The sequence below is a fragment of the Podarcis muralis genome, chromosome 13 (genome assembly GCF_964188315.1).
Source record: "Podarcis muralis chromosome 13, rPodMur119.hap1.1, whole genome shotgun sequence".
Lineage (NCBI taxonomy): Eukaryota > Metazoa > Chordata > Lepidosauria > Squamata > Lacertidae > Podarcis > Podarcis muralis.
The window spans coordinates 15,467,188-15,488,088 of record NC_135667.1 but is presented as its reverse complement, the minus strand read 5'-3'; the positions used below and the strand labels follow the sequence as shown (position 1 = coordinate 15,488,088).

The 20,901-nt window shown below is 43.6% G+C and overlaps 1 protein-coding gene across 2 annotated transcripts; it reads right to left on the bottom strand.

Annotated features, from left to right (window-relative positions):
- Positions 1-1,450: 1,450 nt before the first annotated feature.
- FUS (FUS RNA binding protein) lies at positions 1,451-14,196 on the bottom strand. 2 transcript variants are annotated; one of them, XM_077917942.1, is made up of 15 exons: positions 14,094-14,196; positions 12,022-12,046; positions 10,314-10,468; positions 9,776-9,917; positions 9,288-9,484; positions 8,848-9,055; positions 7,168-7,205; positions 5,710-5,742; positions 5,207-5,316; positions 3,885-4,014; positions 3,530-3,646; positions 3,108-3,243; positions 2,921-3,009; positions 2,585-2,732; positions 1,451-2,383 (listed from the first exon to the last, which is right to left on the bottom strand). In XM_077917942.1, exons 1-15 carry the CDS (start codon positions 14,104-14,106, stop codon positions 2,344-2,346), a joined length of 1,581 nt encoding a protein of 526 aa, XP_077774068.1. In that variant the 5' UTR covers positions 14,107-14,196; the 3' UTR covers positions 1,451-2,343. The 2 variants fall into 2 exon arrangements, with proteins under 2 accessions (XP_077774068.1, XP_077774069.1); XM_077917943.1 differs by having other exon boundaries at positions 9,288-9,481.
- Between the last annotated feature and the right edge of the window lie 6,705 nt (positions 14,197-20,901).

Here is a 20,901-nt window from a genome sequence, read left to right as displayed (position 1 = left end):
GGTCAGTTTCCCCCAGGAGATCTACTGTTGTATTCATATGGTCCAAGCTGAACCTATGCCACTGATGTGCCATGTAGAAAGACAAAACATTTTAAGCGTGGTAACTTGTACAGGGTTTCAGAACTGTGTCAGAATTTGATATTTCTTAGTTCCAGGAGGGATGGTGGAATGGCGTGTGTGCGTACACACACACTCTCTCTCTCTCGCTCTCTCTCTAAGTAGAAGCTGGACACTCAATTTGGAATGACAGGGTAGAACTTGTTCTTGAACAATGGAAGTGCAACAGTTGGAAATGATTTTAATATAACTGGGCCTGGCTGAGGGTAATGAAACTGCAAAGGACCACTGAAGATGGATAAAGGACAGAGTGAAGGCAGTTTCTGAGGAAAGGCTGCACTTGGGCTGTTGTACTACAGTGGTAGTAAAGGTACCCCTGCCCGTATGGGCCAGTCTTGACAGACTCTAGGGTTGTGCGCTCATCTCACTCTAGAGGCCGGGAGCCAGCGCTGTCCGCAGACACTTATGGGTCACGTGGCCAGCGTGACAAGCTGCATCTGGCGAGCCAGCGCAGCACACGGAAACGCCGTTTACCTTCCCGCTGGTAAGCGGTCCCTATTTATCTACTTGCACCCGGGGGTGCTTTCGAACTAGGTTGGCAGGCGCTGGGACCGAACGACGGGAGCGCACCCCGTCGCGGGGATTCGAACCGCCGACCATGCGATCGGCAAGTCCTAGGCGCTGAGGTTTTACCCACAGCGCCACGCCATTACAGTGGTACCTCGGGTTAAGTACTTAATTCGTTCTTAACCTGAAGCACCACTTTAGCTAATGGGGCCTCCTGCTGCCGCCGCGCCGCCAGAGCACAATTTCTGTTCTCATCCTGAAGCAAAGTTCTTAACCTGAAGCACTATTTTTCAGTTAGCAGAGTCTGTAACCTGAAGCGTATGTAACCCAAGGTACCACCGTATTTCAGTTTACAGGTTGAGACTTGAATGATTGTTCAACCCAACACCAAACCCTGCCTCCAAGGAGCATGCTGGAGAGGAATTTCAGCAAAGCCTTCTCCCTGGCATGAGCATCGTTACTGCTTTTCGCATGGGAGATAATTTGGCAACGTGAGCCTTCATAGTCAAGGCCAGATCCCAAATTTATCAAAGTCAAGGAATATCCAAAGTACCTGTACAGAGCCCACTCAGATGTTATTAAAACCAAGAATCAAGCAAAATGGAAATACAAAGACTGGTACCCAACCAGCATTTCCAGGATGGGATGAAAAGAATCTATTTAAAAAAAAATATATAATAAAATTAAACAGCACAAGAGGAAATTGCCTCCCCACCATGCTTTTGAGACTTTTGTATCCAAATCACTATGAATAGCGTACATTTCGATGGCATTCCATGGAGATTTCATCAACAGCAGTGTATACATTGAGTCAGCTCCTTCAGTGTTAACAGTGTAGCTAGATTTGTGTTTATTTACATATGAAATTAGGCTTAAGTCATAGGTATGTGAACCTCATAAAGGCAAGGGAAGGACTCTAAGGATGCCACATTGAAAAATTTTGGCTGCATTCTTAAAAATGAGAAGTATCTTAAAGGAAGTGAAACATTTCCACCCACCATGTACCAGCCACTGACTTGGTATGCAAAAATGCTTAACAGCAAAGGCTTATGTATTGAGATTTACCAAATCACGTTAAATGAAGCACTCACATGCTCTTATCAATTCAGACATTACTGTTCTTGAGTAGTAAGTAGCATGGACAACCCTCCTTTCAAAAACACTACCAGATGATCCAAGAGTGAGTTGTTAAACACCACATGCCTACCATTAAACAGATTATGCTTTTAGCTATTGCTTGCTAAAGCAAAACCAATGCAAGAGTCAAAAAGTGAGCTTTTCAGTTGAATGTAAACTTCCTCCCATACTACAACAGTTGAGATACTGTGCAGATTTGTTTTATAGCAATTCACATTTTCAAAATTATGTTAAAGTTGGAAAATTTATACAAATACAAAAGCTTTTCAAACAATGCTTTTTAAACAGTATTGTTACTTTTACAAAGTCAAATAAAACAATGTTATTTTCAGAAATGACTGAAAACATCTTTATTATTCAAGTGCCCTATCCCGCCCCGCCCAGCAGTTATACATGCATGACTAAAACATTTTGGCTTTTAAATGTATAGGATTACTTCCAAATACAGTCAACATAAAATAGAAGGGAATACAAAGTTTGTACACAAACGCAGCAAGGAATACACAGGTTTGCAACGAAGTTGGACATCATACAAAATAAAAAAAGTTTATAAATTCACATGGTCTGGGATCCTATGCAGGCTCAATAGGGTCTCTCACGCCGGTCCTGCCTGTGGTCCCCTCTGCAAAGGAGAAAGGAAAGTTTACATTTTGAATTTGCATATTTGTATTGTTTGTTATCAATAGCCCGAAGGCTAGGCTGAAAACCCAGCAAGTGGATCCAACAGTCACAACCTCAGCTCCCTCTTTCACTCCCCAGAAACAGAACCCCTAGATTCCTATTCCTGAGCCTTTACAGCAGCCACCACTGAGGTAACCTTTACCTGGAATCCATTTTTCCTGGTCCAAAGCTGCCTCTGTCTCCGCCTCTTCCGCCTCTGAATCCTCCCCGGTCTCCGCCCCTGCCTCCCCGGAAGCCACCTCTGTCAAAACCTCCTCGGCCCCCGCGTCGTTCTTCACCAAATCCACCTCCTGGGGAAAAAAGCAAATTTGTATTATGCAACTATTTTGAAATGAGAAATGTGTTTTTCTCACTGATGCCGTTGTGCCAAATAGGCAAACTGTGTATCTCACACAGACGAGAAAGAATCCGCCAGCAAGGGAACAGGCTATACAGTAATTGGTTTCACACAGAGAGAAAAGTAAAGCCTTAAACTCACCCATGTGTGGTCCTCCAGGCCCATCTGGCTTCGGTGCCTTGCACTGGTTGCATTCATTACGCCATGAGAAGTTCATATTTTCACATGTCCTAAAAACACATTTGGGGAAGACGGATGATTTAGAGTTCCAATAGTCATTAACCCCATTTCTACCTTCATATCTAAACAACTAAAGCAGTCTGCTTACGGGTTGGGGCATTTCCAGTCTCCTGCACGTTGCTGACCACCACCTCCGCTGGGGAAGCCCCCCCTGCTGCCCCCGCTGGAACCACTGCTGCTGCCGCCACCTCCGCCGCCACCAAATCCACCACGGCCCATGGGTCCTAAAGGAAAGAGGCATGTAAAAATCAGTGGCAGCAGCCAAGTGAAAAAGGATTTTTTGCAGAATGTTTCCTTGCTGATAAACACCTTATATTAGGTTACCTTTCTTCCCTAGAAAGACTGCAGTACCCATACCTCAACTCCCCTATTTCAGAATGGCTGCACAACACAAGTTGGTCCTCCTCCCCCCTCCCTTGCTGAAACTCAATACAGGTATAACAAGAGCCAATACTGCTACAAGCAACACACTTCACGACTTATCAACCACAGCAATGACGTGGCATATACCTCCTCTACCGCCACGGCCTCTTCCTCCACGGCCATTGCCACCACCGCCGCCTCTGTTGAAGTCTGCCCTCCGGGTAGCAAATGATACTTTGATAGGGTTGCCTGAGAATTCTTTTCCTGGTTAAGAGAAGAGCAGGGAAAAGGATTACATTTTCCTGATAGAAAGCAATTATTTCACTATTGGCACCTCTCCTCTACTGCACATCTATTTCTCTTTCAATATTTACTCATCAATTTATATCTCATCCTTCCCCCCTCCCAGAAGCCTAGTAGTGGAGACAGAAAGAAGCCTTCAAAGTACAAGCATAGGAACTCTTTCAAAAGTCAAAAAAGTCATTCAAAGTCAGCACCATACCATCAAACCAGTCAATGGCAGCCTTTGCAGAGGGGGGATCGTCAAAGGAAACAGTCGCCTCTCCTTTCAGTTTTCCTGTCTCGCGATCGGTGTACAGGTTGATCATAGGCTGTCCTGTTTTCTTGTTTGTCTGTTTACAAAAAAAAAAAAAAAAAAGGTACAAGCTCAAGCTATTGGAAAGATCTAATCCAATGTCCTTGCATCTAATTTTCAATACATGACAGGTGCAGACTACAACTGTTTAGGAAACTGCAATTGATGTGCAATACTACTGCATGGAAATTACCGTTAAATGTGAAAGGTAACTTGCTTTAGCTGTTGAACATTTGCCTATACAGCCCTGAAAATAATTAAAAAGTTAATGAATGTGCTTATGAGGTTCTGGGCAGATTACTGCTGCCATCATGAATTCTCCCTTGGAGTGTAAAGACATCCCACGAAAGGTTTGTCTGCTTATTAGTCTCTGAAAGTAGGTAGGGCCAAGGCAAGGTAGATTTGATTTAAATCACTAGTCAGTAAGGCTTGATTTAAATCATTTTTTTTTACAGAAAGACTCATTCTTGCTGGTATAATCTTAATATTTACAACCAGATGAAGGTTTCATTTTTTGAGTAATAAATTTTTATAGTAGTTTTTAGTTATATCAAAAATTACTGATTTGGTTATACTATTAGAAATAGACAAATAATTATGAAATTATTGTGAGGTTTAATAAGTTAATTTTATATTTGGACAACTTTTCTGCTGTACTTTATTGGAAGGAGAAAAATAACCATTTCCTGAATAACAATTTATTTAACTAAAACAATAACATTATAGCATATGTATACATGTTTGGTTAACTGATGTGGTTAAACAATTAAAAACCCCCACCTTAGATTGAGCTTTAGCACACATGAAAAACTTAAAACAAATCCTTATTTCCTGATGAATAGCGTTTGGACTATAATGTAAATTTAAACAGAAAACTATCTTTAGAAAGATTTTTCCTCCAAAAGCATTTTATTTTAAAAATCCAAATTGAAATTAAAAAAATCCAATTTATTTATTTATTTTTTTAAAAAAATCCAATTAATGCATCCTACCTAGTGCAGGCTTTTTGCACAGCTCTGACCATTCAGTGTTTTGTGATTCTATTTGCCAACAGCAATTCCACTAATAGTTGTTTTTTTCTAGCCAGCTCAGTCTCTCAACCAGCCCTTCGAGCTCTCATTACCCACTACTACACTGCACACTTTACAACCAAAGAGTATAGTGCAACCTACAAAATGCAGCCTTATTGGTAATGGGATCATCTCACAGGCATAACTAGCGCAATTTACCTTTATGATGCCAATCTGCTTGAAGTAATCTGCTACCGACTCAATGGTTACGTTTTCACCAAGTCCCTGAACAAAGATGGTGTTGTTGTCTGAGTTATCCTGCTCGCCAGCTGCAAGGAATGAGAATTAGCTCTATCTTCCATCATAATTTCTGCTTCCCAATAAAGTTCTTCCTACAGCCTCTAAATGAAAGTTCCAAACTTGTACTCCAATGAATACTGAACCACATGAAGCAATTTTCCAAACTGAGACAAAACTTGGGTTACACTGTCCAAAGACCTGTTGAATAGAACTCAAATCTGCACAATTCATATATTTTGCAGTTTACAAAGTTTGTGGGTTTTTAAAAGGCAACTTGATTACATGACTCTGCTGTTCACAGTAATACAAAAATAATAAAAGGTTTTAAGTGTAGAAAAGCAGTCTAAGGACACCATAGGCTTCTCTGGTTTTCCTTTGACATTTTTCCCACTGGCCTCACATTCAGCTTTGCAGCCACTTACCAGAATCGTGGCGTGATCCTTGATCCCGTGGTCCTTTTGCACATGAAAATAAGGAAGGAGAGATTCAGTTAGCGAGTGAGAACTTCCAAACTGTTTTCTCACATCAGCACCACCATCACGACCACATCAGAAACAGGCCAGTGTTGGAACATGTGCTGTTCCAAGGTGAGTTTTAGTGCAAAAGAAACACTCCCATTCAGTCAGAAGTGGTCCACGTCTTAATTACAAGACTGCTTACTGCAAAACCAGTTTACAACTCTTTCCTCCAGGTCATACTAGACCTATTTTTTGCAGCTCTGCAGGGAGGAGCATGGCCTCCAGACACACACCCAGAACACCATTGGAGAACCACTATTTTGACATCTTTTATAGCATACATTAGCCACTGCTACCCAGAGTCTTCTACTGACCCTTGTTCAGTCTTTTAAGTCTCCAGCACCATTGCAATCTATTCTGGATTTGGTTCATGAGACGAGACACTTTAACTTATCCACAGAGAACAAACCATCTTACACCATAGTACACATTTTGAATAAGCCCTTTAGAAATGAGAGCTTTATGTTCTTAGAAACCATCTGGTTATTTACTTGCATCACCACTCTACTATTAACATATTCTACACGTATGTATGTGTATATATATTTTTTTACCGTTTCGACACCTTTTATTGCACCCAATCTTAAATTTTTGAAAGCATATGCCCAACACTGGTCTCAAATGCATTAACAATCCTATATAAGTGTGTTTTACTGTTCATGCCAAGCCTTTTTCAGCAAACCCTATGGGAACGTTCCTTAAAAACAATTCTTTTGATTTGGTACAATCATGTTCAAAACGACCATTTGTGAAACTTCGTAATGTTAAAACCAAACTCTCTTAAAATAGAAGCCCATGAAACCACTTATTTGTGAAAGAGCTCTTAAGAGTTTCATACAAACAAAGTTACACTTCCAAGTTTGAAGGGAGCGGTCCCTCCCTTGATTCCTGTACCAGTAACTTTTTAAGCAAGGTACCATAAACCTTTGTTTTACCATGTTTCCTCAGGACTGCATGCACTTCCATTAACACGCTTTAACCCAACGTTCTCATGTGTTTTTTAAAGGAGAGACAACAAACAAAACCAACACTTACAAAGTTATTTTCTCTCTCACATTCTCCCGCAAAACACGTCTTTGGATTATTGATTTTCTCCCATCTTGTTGCAAAACATACAACCAAAATGTACTGTATTGGCACCAAGAACTTGGCTGAGTAGAAAGCCCCATAATGTGGAAGTCAACACCACAGATACAACCAACCATTTTGGCATATGTGCCACAACAGGGGGTGCTCCCATAGGTTTTTATCTGATAAACGGTGGCTTTTCAAACCCTTTGGCATACAAACATCAGTCTCTCCGAAAAATAATATATAGAAATACACTTTTGCGGTTCAAGTTTTTGAACTCTTTGGACTTACCACCAAATTTATTGAAGCCACCACCTCGCTCACCACCGCTGAGGAGATAAGTTAGAAGATAATGATGCTTTTTTTTCCACGACTAAAAAGTTTTGTTGCTAGAAACTACACCAGATCCATTAAGATGCTGGCCAACACTTTTGTTTGGTTCTTCCTGAAGATCTAAAGACAACCTGCTCCACCTTTTCTTTGCCCTTAGCATTTGTTTTTTTTTTAAAAAATGGATCAATACACCCTTGAGAAGGTTTGCAAATGAAACAGCTCTAGTGTTTTGTCATTCTTGCTTCCGATCTTGAAACGTTACACGAGGCGTCGTGATGCAGCTTTCGAGACAATGCTGGTTTCCTTGTTGCCGTCCTATTCCTGGCATGATTGGTGAACCAAGCTCGTTTTTAAAATATTGTATACCGTGCACGCTGTTAATTCCAGTTCACCCTTCTCAAGTTTGCGCCTTGTATTTTTGCAAAGCTTTTGTTGTTTACAACCCTAAATGCAGATAACTGCTTTGAAAGCACGTAAAAACCCATTCCCTCATCATAGCATATTCGTAATAGTATGTTATTTCAGCTCTAAAGACTGCATTATCTGCCTGCCATAAGATCTCTCTCCCTTCCTCAGACCCTTAACTAACATGTGGAAGGTGGAGATTTGATTAAAGTTCATTGACTTTCACACCTGTGGCACACAAAATGCAGAATTTGTTAACAGAGCAGGTATTGTTAACAGATCAACAACTTTTCATAAGCAAACAACACTTCAGCTGCCCCCACCTATACTCACCTCTCTACTATTTCATCTCTCCCAGTCAACAGGAGCCCAGAGCCAATGTTGCTTAGCAACCATTGCCTCGTCAAATACCAATTTTAACCACCCCTTCACCGAGGCTTAACGCACACCCAACAGCATTAAGGATACTGCTTTGCAACACATAAACCACAAGTACAGAAAGTCCAGCCGCTATGTGGGAAAACCAAAACACATCCTTTTAGCCTACATTGGCTTACACGGCTAGACCACAGCATTATGAGCATGATGAGCCCAATGAAAGCTGGCTTACAACCTGCATAGAAGCTTTGTCTTACAAAATCTCTTACTGAAGAGATTCATATAACCTTCGATTTATCAGCATATACAAACCAGGCCCCTTCAGTGCACCTCATCAGGTTAACACTGGGGGGTTGAAGGATAACCCTAGTGTCTAGATACCGATTTCCCCCCATAAGAAGTACTAAAGTTCTTGTATATATTTGTATGGAACGGCAACATTGCTCAAAGAGGACCGTAATTCACCTTTGAGGAACAGTAATTATGTTCATATCAAGTGCGCCTTTTGAGGTTGTCAACAGATCCAAGATGAAAATACGATGTTTTGCCCCATGCACAGAGTTGTTACTGCAATGGTTGATTTTCATAAAGTAAGAGTTTTTAACTCCTTCACATGCAGACAAGGAACAAAAACCATTTTGACATCCATTTAGATTCACCCCATAGAGAAAAACACACTGACCCCTATCAGCATACATGGTGGTAACCCACCCTTGATTACCAACAATTCTATATATTTCAGCCGTTCACACACTGCACCCTCCCAGAAGAGGTTAGCTTTTATGGCAAGTACTAGGAGAGATGCTAATTAAAGAAACCCACTCCCTCTCCCACAACTATGGACCGGACACCTACCCCATGCCTCCACGACCACCTCTGTTGCCACCTCTTCCACCACTCCGATCAAAGCCACCTCTACCGTATCCGCCACCGCCACCTCCTCCACTGCCTCTTCCACGGTTGCGGTCTTGCTGGCCGCCATATCCTCCTTGATCCTGGCTGCCGTAGCCTCCTCCACTACCACCTCCACTCATGGAAGATTGATCCTGTCCATAGCCACCAGCTGGAGAAAGTTAAAAAAAAAAAAAGGGGGGGGTGTTAGCAATAGTTTCTGCTAGCAAAGAGGCCTGGATTTTTTTGAGCGGGGGAAAAGAATGACGATTCTACAGATGCCCTTGCTTCTCACTGGGGGGGGGGGGGAAGAGACATTGGCTTCAACAGTGCACTGCATGAAATTTGGCTCATATTACTCATGTTTGGCTTTTGGAGGTGAAAGGAAAGGAAAAAGTACTCACATCCACTACCACCGCTACCTCCTCCACTGCTACTGCCACTGCCATACTGACTCTGCTGGCCGTAGCTTTGTGGTGGGTTGTAAGAAGGCTGCTGCCCATAGCTGCTCTGCTGTTGGCTGCCATAGCTGGATTGCTGACCATAGCCTCCACTCTGGGGTTGTCCGTAGGTAGAGGTCTGAGAGCTGGTACCGTAACTGCTGATTTCAAGGAGACACAAAGGACAAAGAGTTCAGTACACAGACCATCCTACGATACTGTTCCGGCTTTATACAAATGCGGAGGCTTTAAGCTCCAGGATTCCATTTGGAATACTGCTTAAGAATTCAGGATGACTGTATGACTAAAGAGCAGAGTACACCTGGGGTTTGATCAGGCAAATTTCAGCAGGAGATTTAATGTAAAAAAAGTAAAGCCTAAAGCCTATGATGAAGATTTACACCACTATCCCTGCTCTGAGTTGTTGTTGTTCGGGATTTCTCAACTGTTACCTTCCAGTGGTGGAACTGGCTGGCTGTTGAGAGTAGCTGGGATAGGATGACTGCTGTCCATAAGACGTCTGAGAAGTCTGACTGCTGCCATATCCTGTTGACGAGCCGTAGGCCTGTGGTGTTGACTGGGTGCCATAGCCAGCTGTTCAGAAAAACAATTCACTCTTGTTAAGCTCAAATGGCATGCAATTTGTGTAGCAATAACTAATCAGTTCTTCAATCATAATATGTAACCGCACTGATGCATCCCGAGATGTGACCATAGAACAACAAATTAAACAGTGCTGAGATGAGAGCATGTTAGATTCGAATCCCTGCTTGTGCTTCTGTCACCTTTTTGCTACTTTAAGTGCTTCACAGGATTGCAAAATGAAAAGGCTGCACATTACAGCGTCCGGAAAGGACACTTTAAGTAACTGTGTTTTCCTTCCAGTCTCCTAGCTCCAGAAAGACGTGTGCTTCACAGCTTAGCCAATTTCCTCTCATATTTTCCTATACAGTCATGAGAACAAAAAACAAGATAAGCTACAATACTCACAGCTTTGAGTCTGGCCATAGGAAGAACTGTAACTACTTTGGCCATATCCAGAAGTATCTGCCGATTGTCCGTAACCACCATAGCTCTGCTGCCCGTAGGGCTGGCTGGTTTGCTGAGAATAACCTTGTGTGGGTGGAGTTGGGTAGGCCCCATAACTAAGGAAAAGCAAGAGAAAAATATTCAGCAAAGGAACATATAACTAAACTGTAAACTAAATTCACAATCTTGTACTCCCAACCAGAATCAAGCTTGTCACTACCATTGTCGTCTGTCTTTTCAAATCCAATGTGCTATGTCATTGCAGGCATCTGACTGAACTCCTACTTCTGTGAGTGTTTCAATTAAGTCTGAACAACCACAAATGGGTAAGGAAAATTACAAGGAATGTTAAGACTAATTAATTGGTTCATTGTGGCATGAAGATACACACACCAACAATTCACTTTGTTCAAAAGACTAATGGCCAGAAATAAATTCCAATGCTGATTCTATTCAGAGTAGACCCACTGAACGTGACTAACAGGTTCATGAATTTCAGTGGGTCTAGTATAGGATTTGGTGACTATAAACCACAAGTTTTAAAAACTGGCCTACTTTTTTAGTTTTGACAAAAGGCAAGTAAAAGGTACGTGATTGAAATTTATAAAGTTATGAATGACATGAAGAGAGTGGGGAGAGAAAAATTTCTCCTCTTGACACCAGAACTTGTGGACAGCCAAGGAAGCTGTATGTTGAAAGATTCAGGACAGATAAATGAAAGCACTTCTTCTCTTCCACAAGAGGCAGCAATGACCACAAATTTGGATGTCTTTAAAAGGGGATTGGACAAACTCCTGGAGAAGGCTATCAGTGGCTACTAGCCATGATAACAATGCTTTACCTCCACAATCAGAAGGCAGCAATGCTTTTGAATACCAGTTTCTGGAAACCATAGGAGGGGAGAGTGCTTTTGTGCTCAGGCCCTGCTTGATGGTTTCCCACCGACATCTGGTTAGTCACTGTCAAAACAGGATGCCGGGCTAGATGGGCTATTGGCCTGATTCAACACTCTTCCTATGTTCTTACAATAGTCTTAAATCCCCACAACTCTTGGAAGCAGCACTAAGAGTTATGCTTTTGAAGGGAATCTTTGATTTTCAGTATACGATCTTTGCATGGGCACTACTATAGCTTGAATTGGGGAAACTAATAATGTATGCTCTAACGCAGCTAAAACTGAGTTTTATAACATATATACACACTGAGTAAGACAAAACCTTTTAAAAATGATGTTACAGCTTCTCTGGGGATGGATAAAAGTAGTCCATTTCAAAGTCTGCATACACTACAGCAAATTTTAACCATTTTTCCTAAATTTGGAACCCCAAGTTTTATCAGCTTCTTCATACGATATATTTTCCCCCCAAATTTTTTTCCAGTACTGTACTACCACTACTTGAAAATTAGGATTTTCTGGTATTGGCAAATTAAGATTAAACAAACCACAGGTCGGATCTTGTCTATCTATTCCTCTGGGAACAGCTCACGCACCCTAACACCCTTCATGTTTTTACAGAGGTGACTAGCATGACCTACTTCAAGATTACAGAGACAAGAAAAGCACTACTCGCATATGGCTAACACTGTAGTTATGTGAGAAGAGTATCACAAGCTAAAAGCCTGTAAACATGCAATACATGGAGGATGAATTATACAAGGGTTTATTTACCTTTGTGTCGCTGACTGGCTATAATCTGTAAGGGGACAAAACAAAAATGTTTGAGCTATTTTAAGAGCAGGATTCCACACAAGTTATCTAACTGCTACAGAGAGTAGAAATGATTCATATGGGATGGTGGATAAGGCAAAATTGACATACATGGATGTTTGCTTCAGGCATCTTCGCACTATGTGCATGAACAGAAGCCCCATTCAAATTGAAAGTCAAGGTGTGGGGGGCAAGGGCACCCCTGCCTCTCTACACTTTTAACTTTCAAGAATTCAGGCAAATACTAAGGAAAGGGTTCAGATTCTCATGGTAACACACATTCACCTATTCAATGGGTACTGCACAAAATAAACGTACATATGGAACGCTCTTGCTAGCTTCATTGTGGGTAAGAGAAACTATTTTAAAAAGGAAGGCTGTGAGGCATGAAGTTTGAGGGAAGAGATTAGGAATCAACAGCAACTCTGAACATTGACACTTCTCACACGAAGCACTTATTACTTAGTTACCGATACATTTATGCCACTGTTGCCTTATTTTCAGGACTGTTCACAATAATCAAAACCAGCAGCGAAGAAAAACCCAAAAATTAATAAACAGAACCCAACCATGTGGGCAGGTGGAAGTTGTGGTGTCGTCAGAAAAAATGTGTATTTATATATTCCCCTTCCCCCAGGGTTTTCCAAGCAATAAATAATTTTCCCCCATCCAAAAAAACTCAGTTTATGTGATGGTTAAAGAACCAATGTAATTCCATCGTCAGTACGGAGAGGGGGGAAATCTGCGTTTTCAAGGGGTGAAAGAGAGGCTAGTTACCCACCCAAGGAACTAAGACACAAGAGGATCAGCCTTTAATTAAACTCACACGAAGTTTGTTATGGGGCCGGGTTGTTACAAATAAAGCAGCCTGGTCCTTATAGGACCCAAACCCGAGATTTTAAGGGGAGGAGGGCGCTCGCCGGTCGAGCGGAGGCCGCGGGCGACTGACGTTTGTACTAACGAATGATAGGTGCAGGCGGCTGGGGAAGCACCCGGATGTAACACTGCGACAAAGACATGCCTCACACGCACGCGCAACAACGTACGCGTTTCTCGCCTAGGCAGAAAAGCGCATGCGTGGTCGCAATTTTTACCGCCCCCACCTCCAATAAACCTTGCTACGCCGACCATCACGTCAGACTGGATTTTTCCACTGCCCATACGGCTCCCCCCTCGTCCCGCTAGTAGCTCAGGGGACGAACGCGCGCATGCGCAGCTACATAACGGCCTAACCTCTCCGTGCCCCTGTTGTCTGACTAGGAAACCCCGTCCGTCTCTTCCCCGGCTTCCTAGTTCTCACGCTATCACAAAATGGCGGCAGACTGCGCAGTTTAGAGAGATTGCGGCGCGGAGTGGAGGGAAGAAAAGATGCCCTTCCTGCTCTCTAGAAGGCGGAGCCGTTTTTCATCCGGCACTACTTCTACAATAACGTCCACCTTTTGCCCTCGACTGTGTCGCCACACCGTTATTTTTGGAACGAAAACCCCGAAGCCTCCGTTTAAAAAGGGTCTTCTAGAACATTTGTCTAAAGCAGACGGGGAAGGCCGGAGAACCCTCCGCCCACCATTCCTGCCCCACTGACGGGAGAGGGAAGACAGGCAGCTTTCGCCTCCTATCCTGGAACTGCAAGAATAAAAAACCCACGCAAAAGCCTCCTTCCCCTTCACCTGCCAAGTGCAGTGATTTCCCTATCGAAGATTTAGCCTGAAACCCACCCCAGCCCCTGGGAAGGAAGCCCCCGAGTCCCGTCAGGAGGAGAAATTAACCTAAGACAAAAACGCAGCTTTTCGCAATTAACTGGACAGAACCAACCATTAAGCCTGCTTCCCCTTCCCTTTTTAACCCTCAGGTTAAACCCTTTTAAACATAAATCGATCTCCCGTTCCCCATCGTCTGCACAGCCACGAGGACCAGAAACTTGGCTCCCCTGGAGGAAAGAAAGCAAAGGCTGCGGGGGGTTTCCCATTCTCCCCTGTTGTGACCCCGGTTGAAACGCGCCCAACGCCCTCCGCTGCCAACTCCCTTCTTCTCACCGTTGGATGCCATGGCTGCAGCCCCCTAAGCTTCACTCCTCAGAAGGGCTACGTAGCACCAACCTCTCCGCCCGCCTCGTCTCTCTTTCCCGCCCCCACACTTTGCCCCAAATATACCCTCCCCCTCCCGTTTCCTCTGGGCTGCACCATGTCACATCGCAAGAGGGGGGGGAGAGAGAAAGGAGAACAGGCGTTTCTTTTGTACAGATAAAAATAAAAAGCAGGACTCCTACGCTTCTCTTCGTAACCATGCCTTCGACTACCGAGGTGTCTCTTTTACATTTAGGATACGTGTGAGCCCGTTTGTTTAGGAATTAAGGGACGGCGGTTGCAATGAAACGGGCTGCCAAAGGAAAGTCGTTGGGGTCCCTGCTTATGTGTGCCACTGGCCTCCCCTGCTGCCCGAGAATGGTACAGTCCAGACTGCAGAGTGGGCGTGAGATTACGGAGCGAGCCTGGAAGCAACCATATTAACAAACGAGGGGGGAGGAGGGGGGGTTCAGAATAATAAATGCATTTTATTGAGCCGTCTGTTCCAGCTAAAAAAAAGTGGGGGAAGAGTATTGTGGCATCTTAAAGCCTTAGAGATTTACTGTAACAGTAATCCTTTCATGAACTAGATCCCACACTTAGATCTGGTGATGAGGACTCTATTCCACAAAGGGTTGTGTCACTCACTATAATCTAAAATAAAATAAAATTGTCCATTAGCACCTTAGAAACCAACTAAGTTTAAAAAAGGGCTTCCTACCTCACTATAATTCTGTTAGGTTCTGCGATAGGACTCTTTCCTTTGTTTTGCTGTAACAGACCAACATGTTTGCCAATCAGGATTACTTTTATGGAGTTAACGGGTCTTTACAACAGACATGCAGTACTTCCTTCCAACGGGCAAGGCTTTGCAGTCTATTTTATCACAATAAAAAGGTAAAGGTACCCCTGCCCGTACGGGCCAGTCTTGCCAGACTCTAGGGTTGTGCGCTCATCTCACTCTATAGGCCGGGAGCCAGCGCTGTCCGCAGACACTTCCGGGTCACGTGGCCAGCGTGACAAGCTGCATCTGGTGAGCCAGCGCAGCACACGGAACGCCGTTTACCTTCCCGCTGGTAAGCGGTCCCTATTTATCTACTTGCACCCGGAGGTGCTTTCGAACTGCTAGGTTGGCAGGCGCTGGAACCGAACGACGGGAGCGCACCCCGCCGCAGGGATTCAAACCGCCGACCTTTCGATCGGCAAGTCCTAGGCGCTGAGGCTTTAACCCACAGCGCCACCCCCATCACAATAAAATACCACTATTGCTATTTTACAACTTTTTTACAGTGTGATTGCTACTCTTCATATTTCACAGGTGGGGATCTGAGAAAGTTTGGCTTGCCACGTAAGTTTCGCACAACTGATCAAAGCAAATGAAATTCGTAAAATGTGACCGAACCATTCATGACTTCACACTTTCAAGAAACAAAGAGACCGTCGAGCCAAAGCAAGTAGCTGGTGGGATCCCTCACTTGGTTCTCTCTCACAAAATCACAGAATTTGAAGGATCCCAAGGGTCTTCGACTCCAACTGCCTGCAATGCAGGAATCACAGCTGAGATGGACCCAAAAGCCTTTCTTCCAGATCTCAGATATGTGGTGGCTCATTGTGGTCACTTGGAGGGGGTGGGAGAGACATTCTGCACATGCATGGAGGCACCACCGGCTTTCTTATCACTTCATATGCTGAAGGGCTCGGCCTAGAGATTTCAAATGGATCTGAGAACAAATTATGCAATGGCTCCCTGCCACCACCAGACCCTGGTGTGAGGCCACCATTCTCTCCCATAATAACCTAACAACATAAGAAGAGCTTTCAGGATCAGGCCCATCAAGACCAGCATCCTGTTCGCACCGTGGGCAGCCAGATGCCTCTTTTGGGAAACTGACAAGCAGGATTAGAGCACAAGAGCAACTCCCCTCCTGCGATTTTCAGCAACTGGTATTATTCAGAAGCATCTCTGCCTCTGAGCGAGGCAGAGCAGAGCCATCATAGCTAGCAGACATCAATAGCTGTCTCCTCCATAAATTTGTCCAGTCCTCTTTTAAATCCACCAAGTTTTTGGCCATTCCTGCCTTCTGTGACTGTGAGTTGCACTGCATGAAGCATCACAGCCCCCTCCCCGCACTCACCCAAGTCCTTGGATGATGGGCTCTGTTATGTACTGAGTTGAATAGGATCCAAAATCCAGCAGTCTGATTGGTCCTAGAACAATGCAGCAGTATGATTGGTCCTCAGGAGCCACCCAATCCAGCTCCAGGTGGAAGTGAATCCACAACCTGATTGGCCTACAGGAGAATCCCGGAATTAGCCAATCACGTGCAGCCCATTGTGTGAATACTGTATATAAAGCAGGTTTTGTGGGGGAACTTCCATTCCTCCTCACCACTATGAGCTGAATAAAGAGCATTAAATCCGCTCTCGACTCCGAGTATATTTCAGGCTCCTTCAGGCTCACCCAGGTCAAGCGACCAGTGTAGGTCCCTCCCTTCTGGGAGCCCACTGGGAGCGTCCGCTGAGTTTGGTGCATCCAGTCCCTGTTTGCTGGAGGCCACTGGTGCTATGGCAGCTGGTCCTTGGCAAAATAAGAGCCTGTTATATCAGGCCAAAGGCCTGCCTAGTCTCACTGGTCTTGCAGTGGCTAACCAGATGCCCATGTGAAGTCCACAAGCAGGACCTGGGCGCAATAGCAACTGGTATTCAGAGACCAAGGGTGGCCCATCCCATTTTGCTGCCTGAGGTGAAACAGGAAAGTGCTTCCCAGCATCCACACCCCTCACCATTTGCTGCCCCCGCAGAAGCCTTGCTAGCTGAGGTCACACATGATTTTGCAGGCTCTTGTGAGATCTTGCCGCCATACCATATCCTCCGACATTTCTCCGATGGAAATAGGAATGTCTCATTCCATAATGATAATTTTACTATTTATACAACACACATCTTACTGGGTTGCCCCAGCGACACTGGGCAGCTTCCAACATATATAATAAAACATTAAACATTTTTTAAAAAACCTTCCCCATACAGGATTGCCTTCAGACGGCTCAGGGCTTGGATAATTCCATGCCCTCCAACATTTCTCCAATGAAAATAGGGACATCCTAAGGAAAATTCTTAAGGAAATCAGCCCTGAGTGCTCACTGGAAGGACAGATCGTGAAGCTGAGGCTCCAATACTTTGGCCACCTCAGGAGAAGAGAAGACTCCCTGGAAAAGACCCTGGTGTTGGGAAAGATGGAGGGCACAAGGAGAAGGGGACAACAGAGGACGAGATGGTTGGACAGTGTTCTCGAAGCTACAAACATGAGTTTGACCAAACTGCGGGAGGCAGTGGAAGACAGGAGTGCCTGGCATGCTCTGGTCCATGGGGTCACGAAGAGTCGGACACGACTAAACAACTAAACAACAACAACAAGGAAAAGCAGGACATTCCGGGATCTAATCCGAAGTCAGGACAGCTTCTCTAAATCAGGGACGTCCCTGGAAAATAGGGACACTTGGAGGGTCTGCCAGAACTGCTTCTCCACACTTCTCGTCCATGACACTACCCCTTGGAATTTGCCACCCAAGGCAGCTGTCTCAGTCCGCCTCATGGGCATGGTGCAGAGAATGCAGAAATTCTGGCTAGAAGCCTCAGATGTCCTCATGCACCATGAATGTCTTGTATGATCTTACTAGGGAATGGTCGCATAAATCTACCAAGCTGTTGGACCTCCTAAACAGCTGTTTATGAGTTGGGTTAGCTATATTTGTCATGGATGCTTCAGTTGAGATTCCTGGATTGCAGGCGGCTGGACTAGATCCTTCCAACTCTACAATTCTATGATTTAAAAAAACAAAATATTACCAGTGACATTTATGCTATTGCAAATTTTTCCTAAATATTATCATTTTTAAATTTTTATTATCATCAGCAGTTTTACTCATCAAAAATCTGATTTCTCTGTTGCAAAATCTGTCATCTCTCTTCGCTCCCTTTTGACATTAGAAAACTTGTACAGTAGAACACTCGCAAAAGATTCAGAGTTGAAGTCGGCTTCCTTTCCGCCTCACCCCCCCCCCCCATTCTACCGCTGCGAAATGGTTCCTTCCGCTGAACCGCCGCTTTCTCTCTGTCTGCGTCCTTGAAACCGGTTCGATCTAGTTTAGAGGCCCGGCCTGTCGGCTTTTGAATGGCCTTCGGGTGTTGGCATGGTAACCGTGGAAATTAGGTCAGTGGCTCAGACAGAGAGCATGGCTTCTTCGCCTTGCATGGCGATGGCATGAGTCAGACGAAATGAATCTGCCCCAAACGCAGGAACTTTTTCTCTCCCCCAGCCCCGCCCCACGTATTGTGCAGTAATTAATAAGAAATTAACGACTTGGTCAGGCAGAAATGAACAGAAAGCTTCTTTCCAGCGAGGAAATGCAGTGTTAGGAGAAATATTTGCCAATTATGCTTCTATTCCAGACACTGGGTTTCTGTTCCTGAAGGTGGCAAACCACCTTTGAAATTTGGTTTCACCTCTTAACAGGCATTTCAAAAGTGAAAATAAAATACACCGATGTTACAGTTTTTTGTGCAAGGCAAACACATAAGTATATAAACCACATGTCTGAAATAGTACAGGAGAGCAATCCTGAAGCCATTTTGACTCTCCCAAATCATATTCTGTGGACATGACCAGTGCTTTTTTTTCTAAAAAAAATGTTTAGGGGTGCTCTTAACATGTTCTTGAGAGAGTTCTTCTTAAACCAGGTTCCAGAAAGATTTGTTATAAAAGGGATGTTGATTTTGTTGCAATTTCTCCCTCAAGATAATGCTTAACCTGAAAATATTGAAAGGCATATCATTTGTGTTGTCGGTTAATAATAATTGGTGCGGGTTGATTTAATGGTATATCTAGGTATTGAGTATGGTTTTAACTTAATGAGATTGATGGACCTGTGCAAAGGAGAAGAACTTCACAGCAGCCAAGGTTTGGTAGCGCAGGGTAATTCATTTAGCATTCATTACCAGATTTGCCTCACAGTAACATGAAAATATAAAGTATTAAAAAAATATTAAGAATTTAAAGTAAGAATCTACCTGAAAAGATTAAGGAACACCAATAGCATTTTTTTTGGAAAGCGTCTTTCAAACAGCCAAGAGAGCGACACAGAAAGTTGAATTAGTTTAAAAAGGAGTTAGCAACAGAGCAAAATGTGAAAATGCTATTGTGACTAGAAAATTCTTAGCCATCAGGCAAAAGTTACCTGCGATATTGCTAGGTGCTTCCAACCTTCTGGTGATCAGATCTGGTTTGTCTTGAGGGAAGGAACCTTCATCCCCATGGGAACTCCATTGTCATGGCAACCAGCAAAGGGACTTTTAGTTGTCATGGCAACAAAGGAGTACTAAGTCCTAGCAGCTGTCCCCACCCTTCAATTTGGTAAGAAAAGCTTTCAAAACCACCACAGGTGTTTTCTGGATGTGGAGGCAACTGGATGTGAAGGCAATCTGGGATGCTAGGGATCTTGCTCTTGCAAATCATTTAACATAGGTATGTATGTTCACATAGGAACCAGTTTCGTTTGGGACCAGTGTGCCGAAGGAAGCAAGACCGATGTACAATTATGGTGATTTGTTCCCAGTTCAGGAAGGCAGAAAACAGTGAATGCGTAAAACCATTGTTTTGTCTGTCCTGTTTCCTGATAAGGCATGAATTAGGCTCCCCTGGTTACATTTGCTTCCCATCTCTCTTACACTCTCAACCTCCTTTCAGCCATGGCATCTCTTTAAGTGTTGGTGTTGACCTTTAAAGCCCTAAATGGCATCAGTCCAGTATACCTGAAGGAGTATCTCCACCCCCATCGTTCTGCCCTGACACTGAGGTCCAGCGCCGAGGGCCTTCTGGCAGTTCCCTCACTGCGAGAAGCCAAGTTACAGGGAACCAGGCAGAGGGCCTTCTCAGTAGTGACACCCGCCCTGTGGAACGTCCTCCCATCAGATGTCAAGGAAATAAACAAGTATCTGACGTTGAGAAGACATCTGAAGGCAGCCCTCTTTGGGGAAGTTTTTAATGACTGATGTTTTAATGTATTTTTAATCTTTGTTGGAAGCTGCCCAGAGTGGCTGGGGAAACCCAGCCAGATGGGCAGGGTATAAATAAATTGAATTTGATCCATTTTGAACTTATGTTGTGGGAAGGAAGGAAAATATCATTACTTCAACTTAGGTTATACTAACTCCTCACCAAGAAACAGTTACTCCCGGTAAAATAGTAAATGCCTCTGATAGTAAAATAGTAAAATACCACTCCCAGTAAAATAGTAAATACCACTTCTGTGGTAATTTATTTCCCTTTTGTAATTACTCTCTTTTTTTCTTTTCTTTTTTTAAAAGATATTTATTAAAGTTTTCAAAGTATTACAAAAAGAAAAAAGAAAAAGAGAAAATACAAAATAAAAACAGTTAAAAACAATTCAATCTTTCCGTATCTTATCTTTCATTTGCTTGTTTCCCAGACCTCCTCACACCTCCCTTTTTCGTATTCCAGTTCAATTTATTGGTTCAGCAAATCCTTTCCCTCTTTATTTTTATTTACTCTCAGTGTAATATTTATTTATTGCATTTTTTATTTATTATGTTAACCTTTTACAAAAACACTTGGCACCAACACCCTCTGTGTTCCTGGCCTCTTATGCGAGAATTGGCAGACCATCCCTTTTCCTTAACCCCTTACAGGAGTAGGTGAGCCATGTCAGTTGCGGTTCTCTCCTTTTCTCATTTTTATAACCAGAAATTCAGTTTTCCA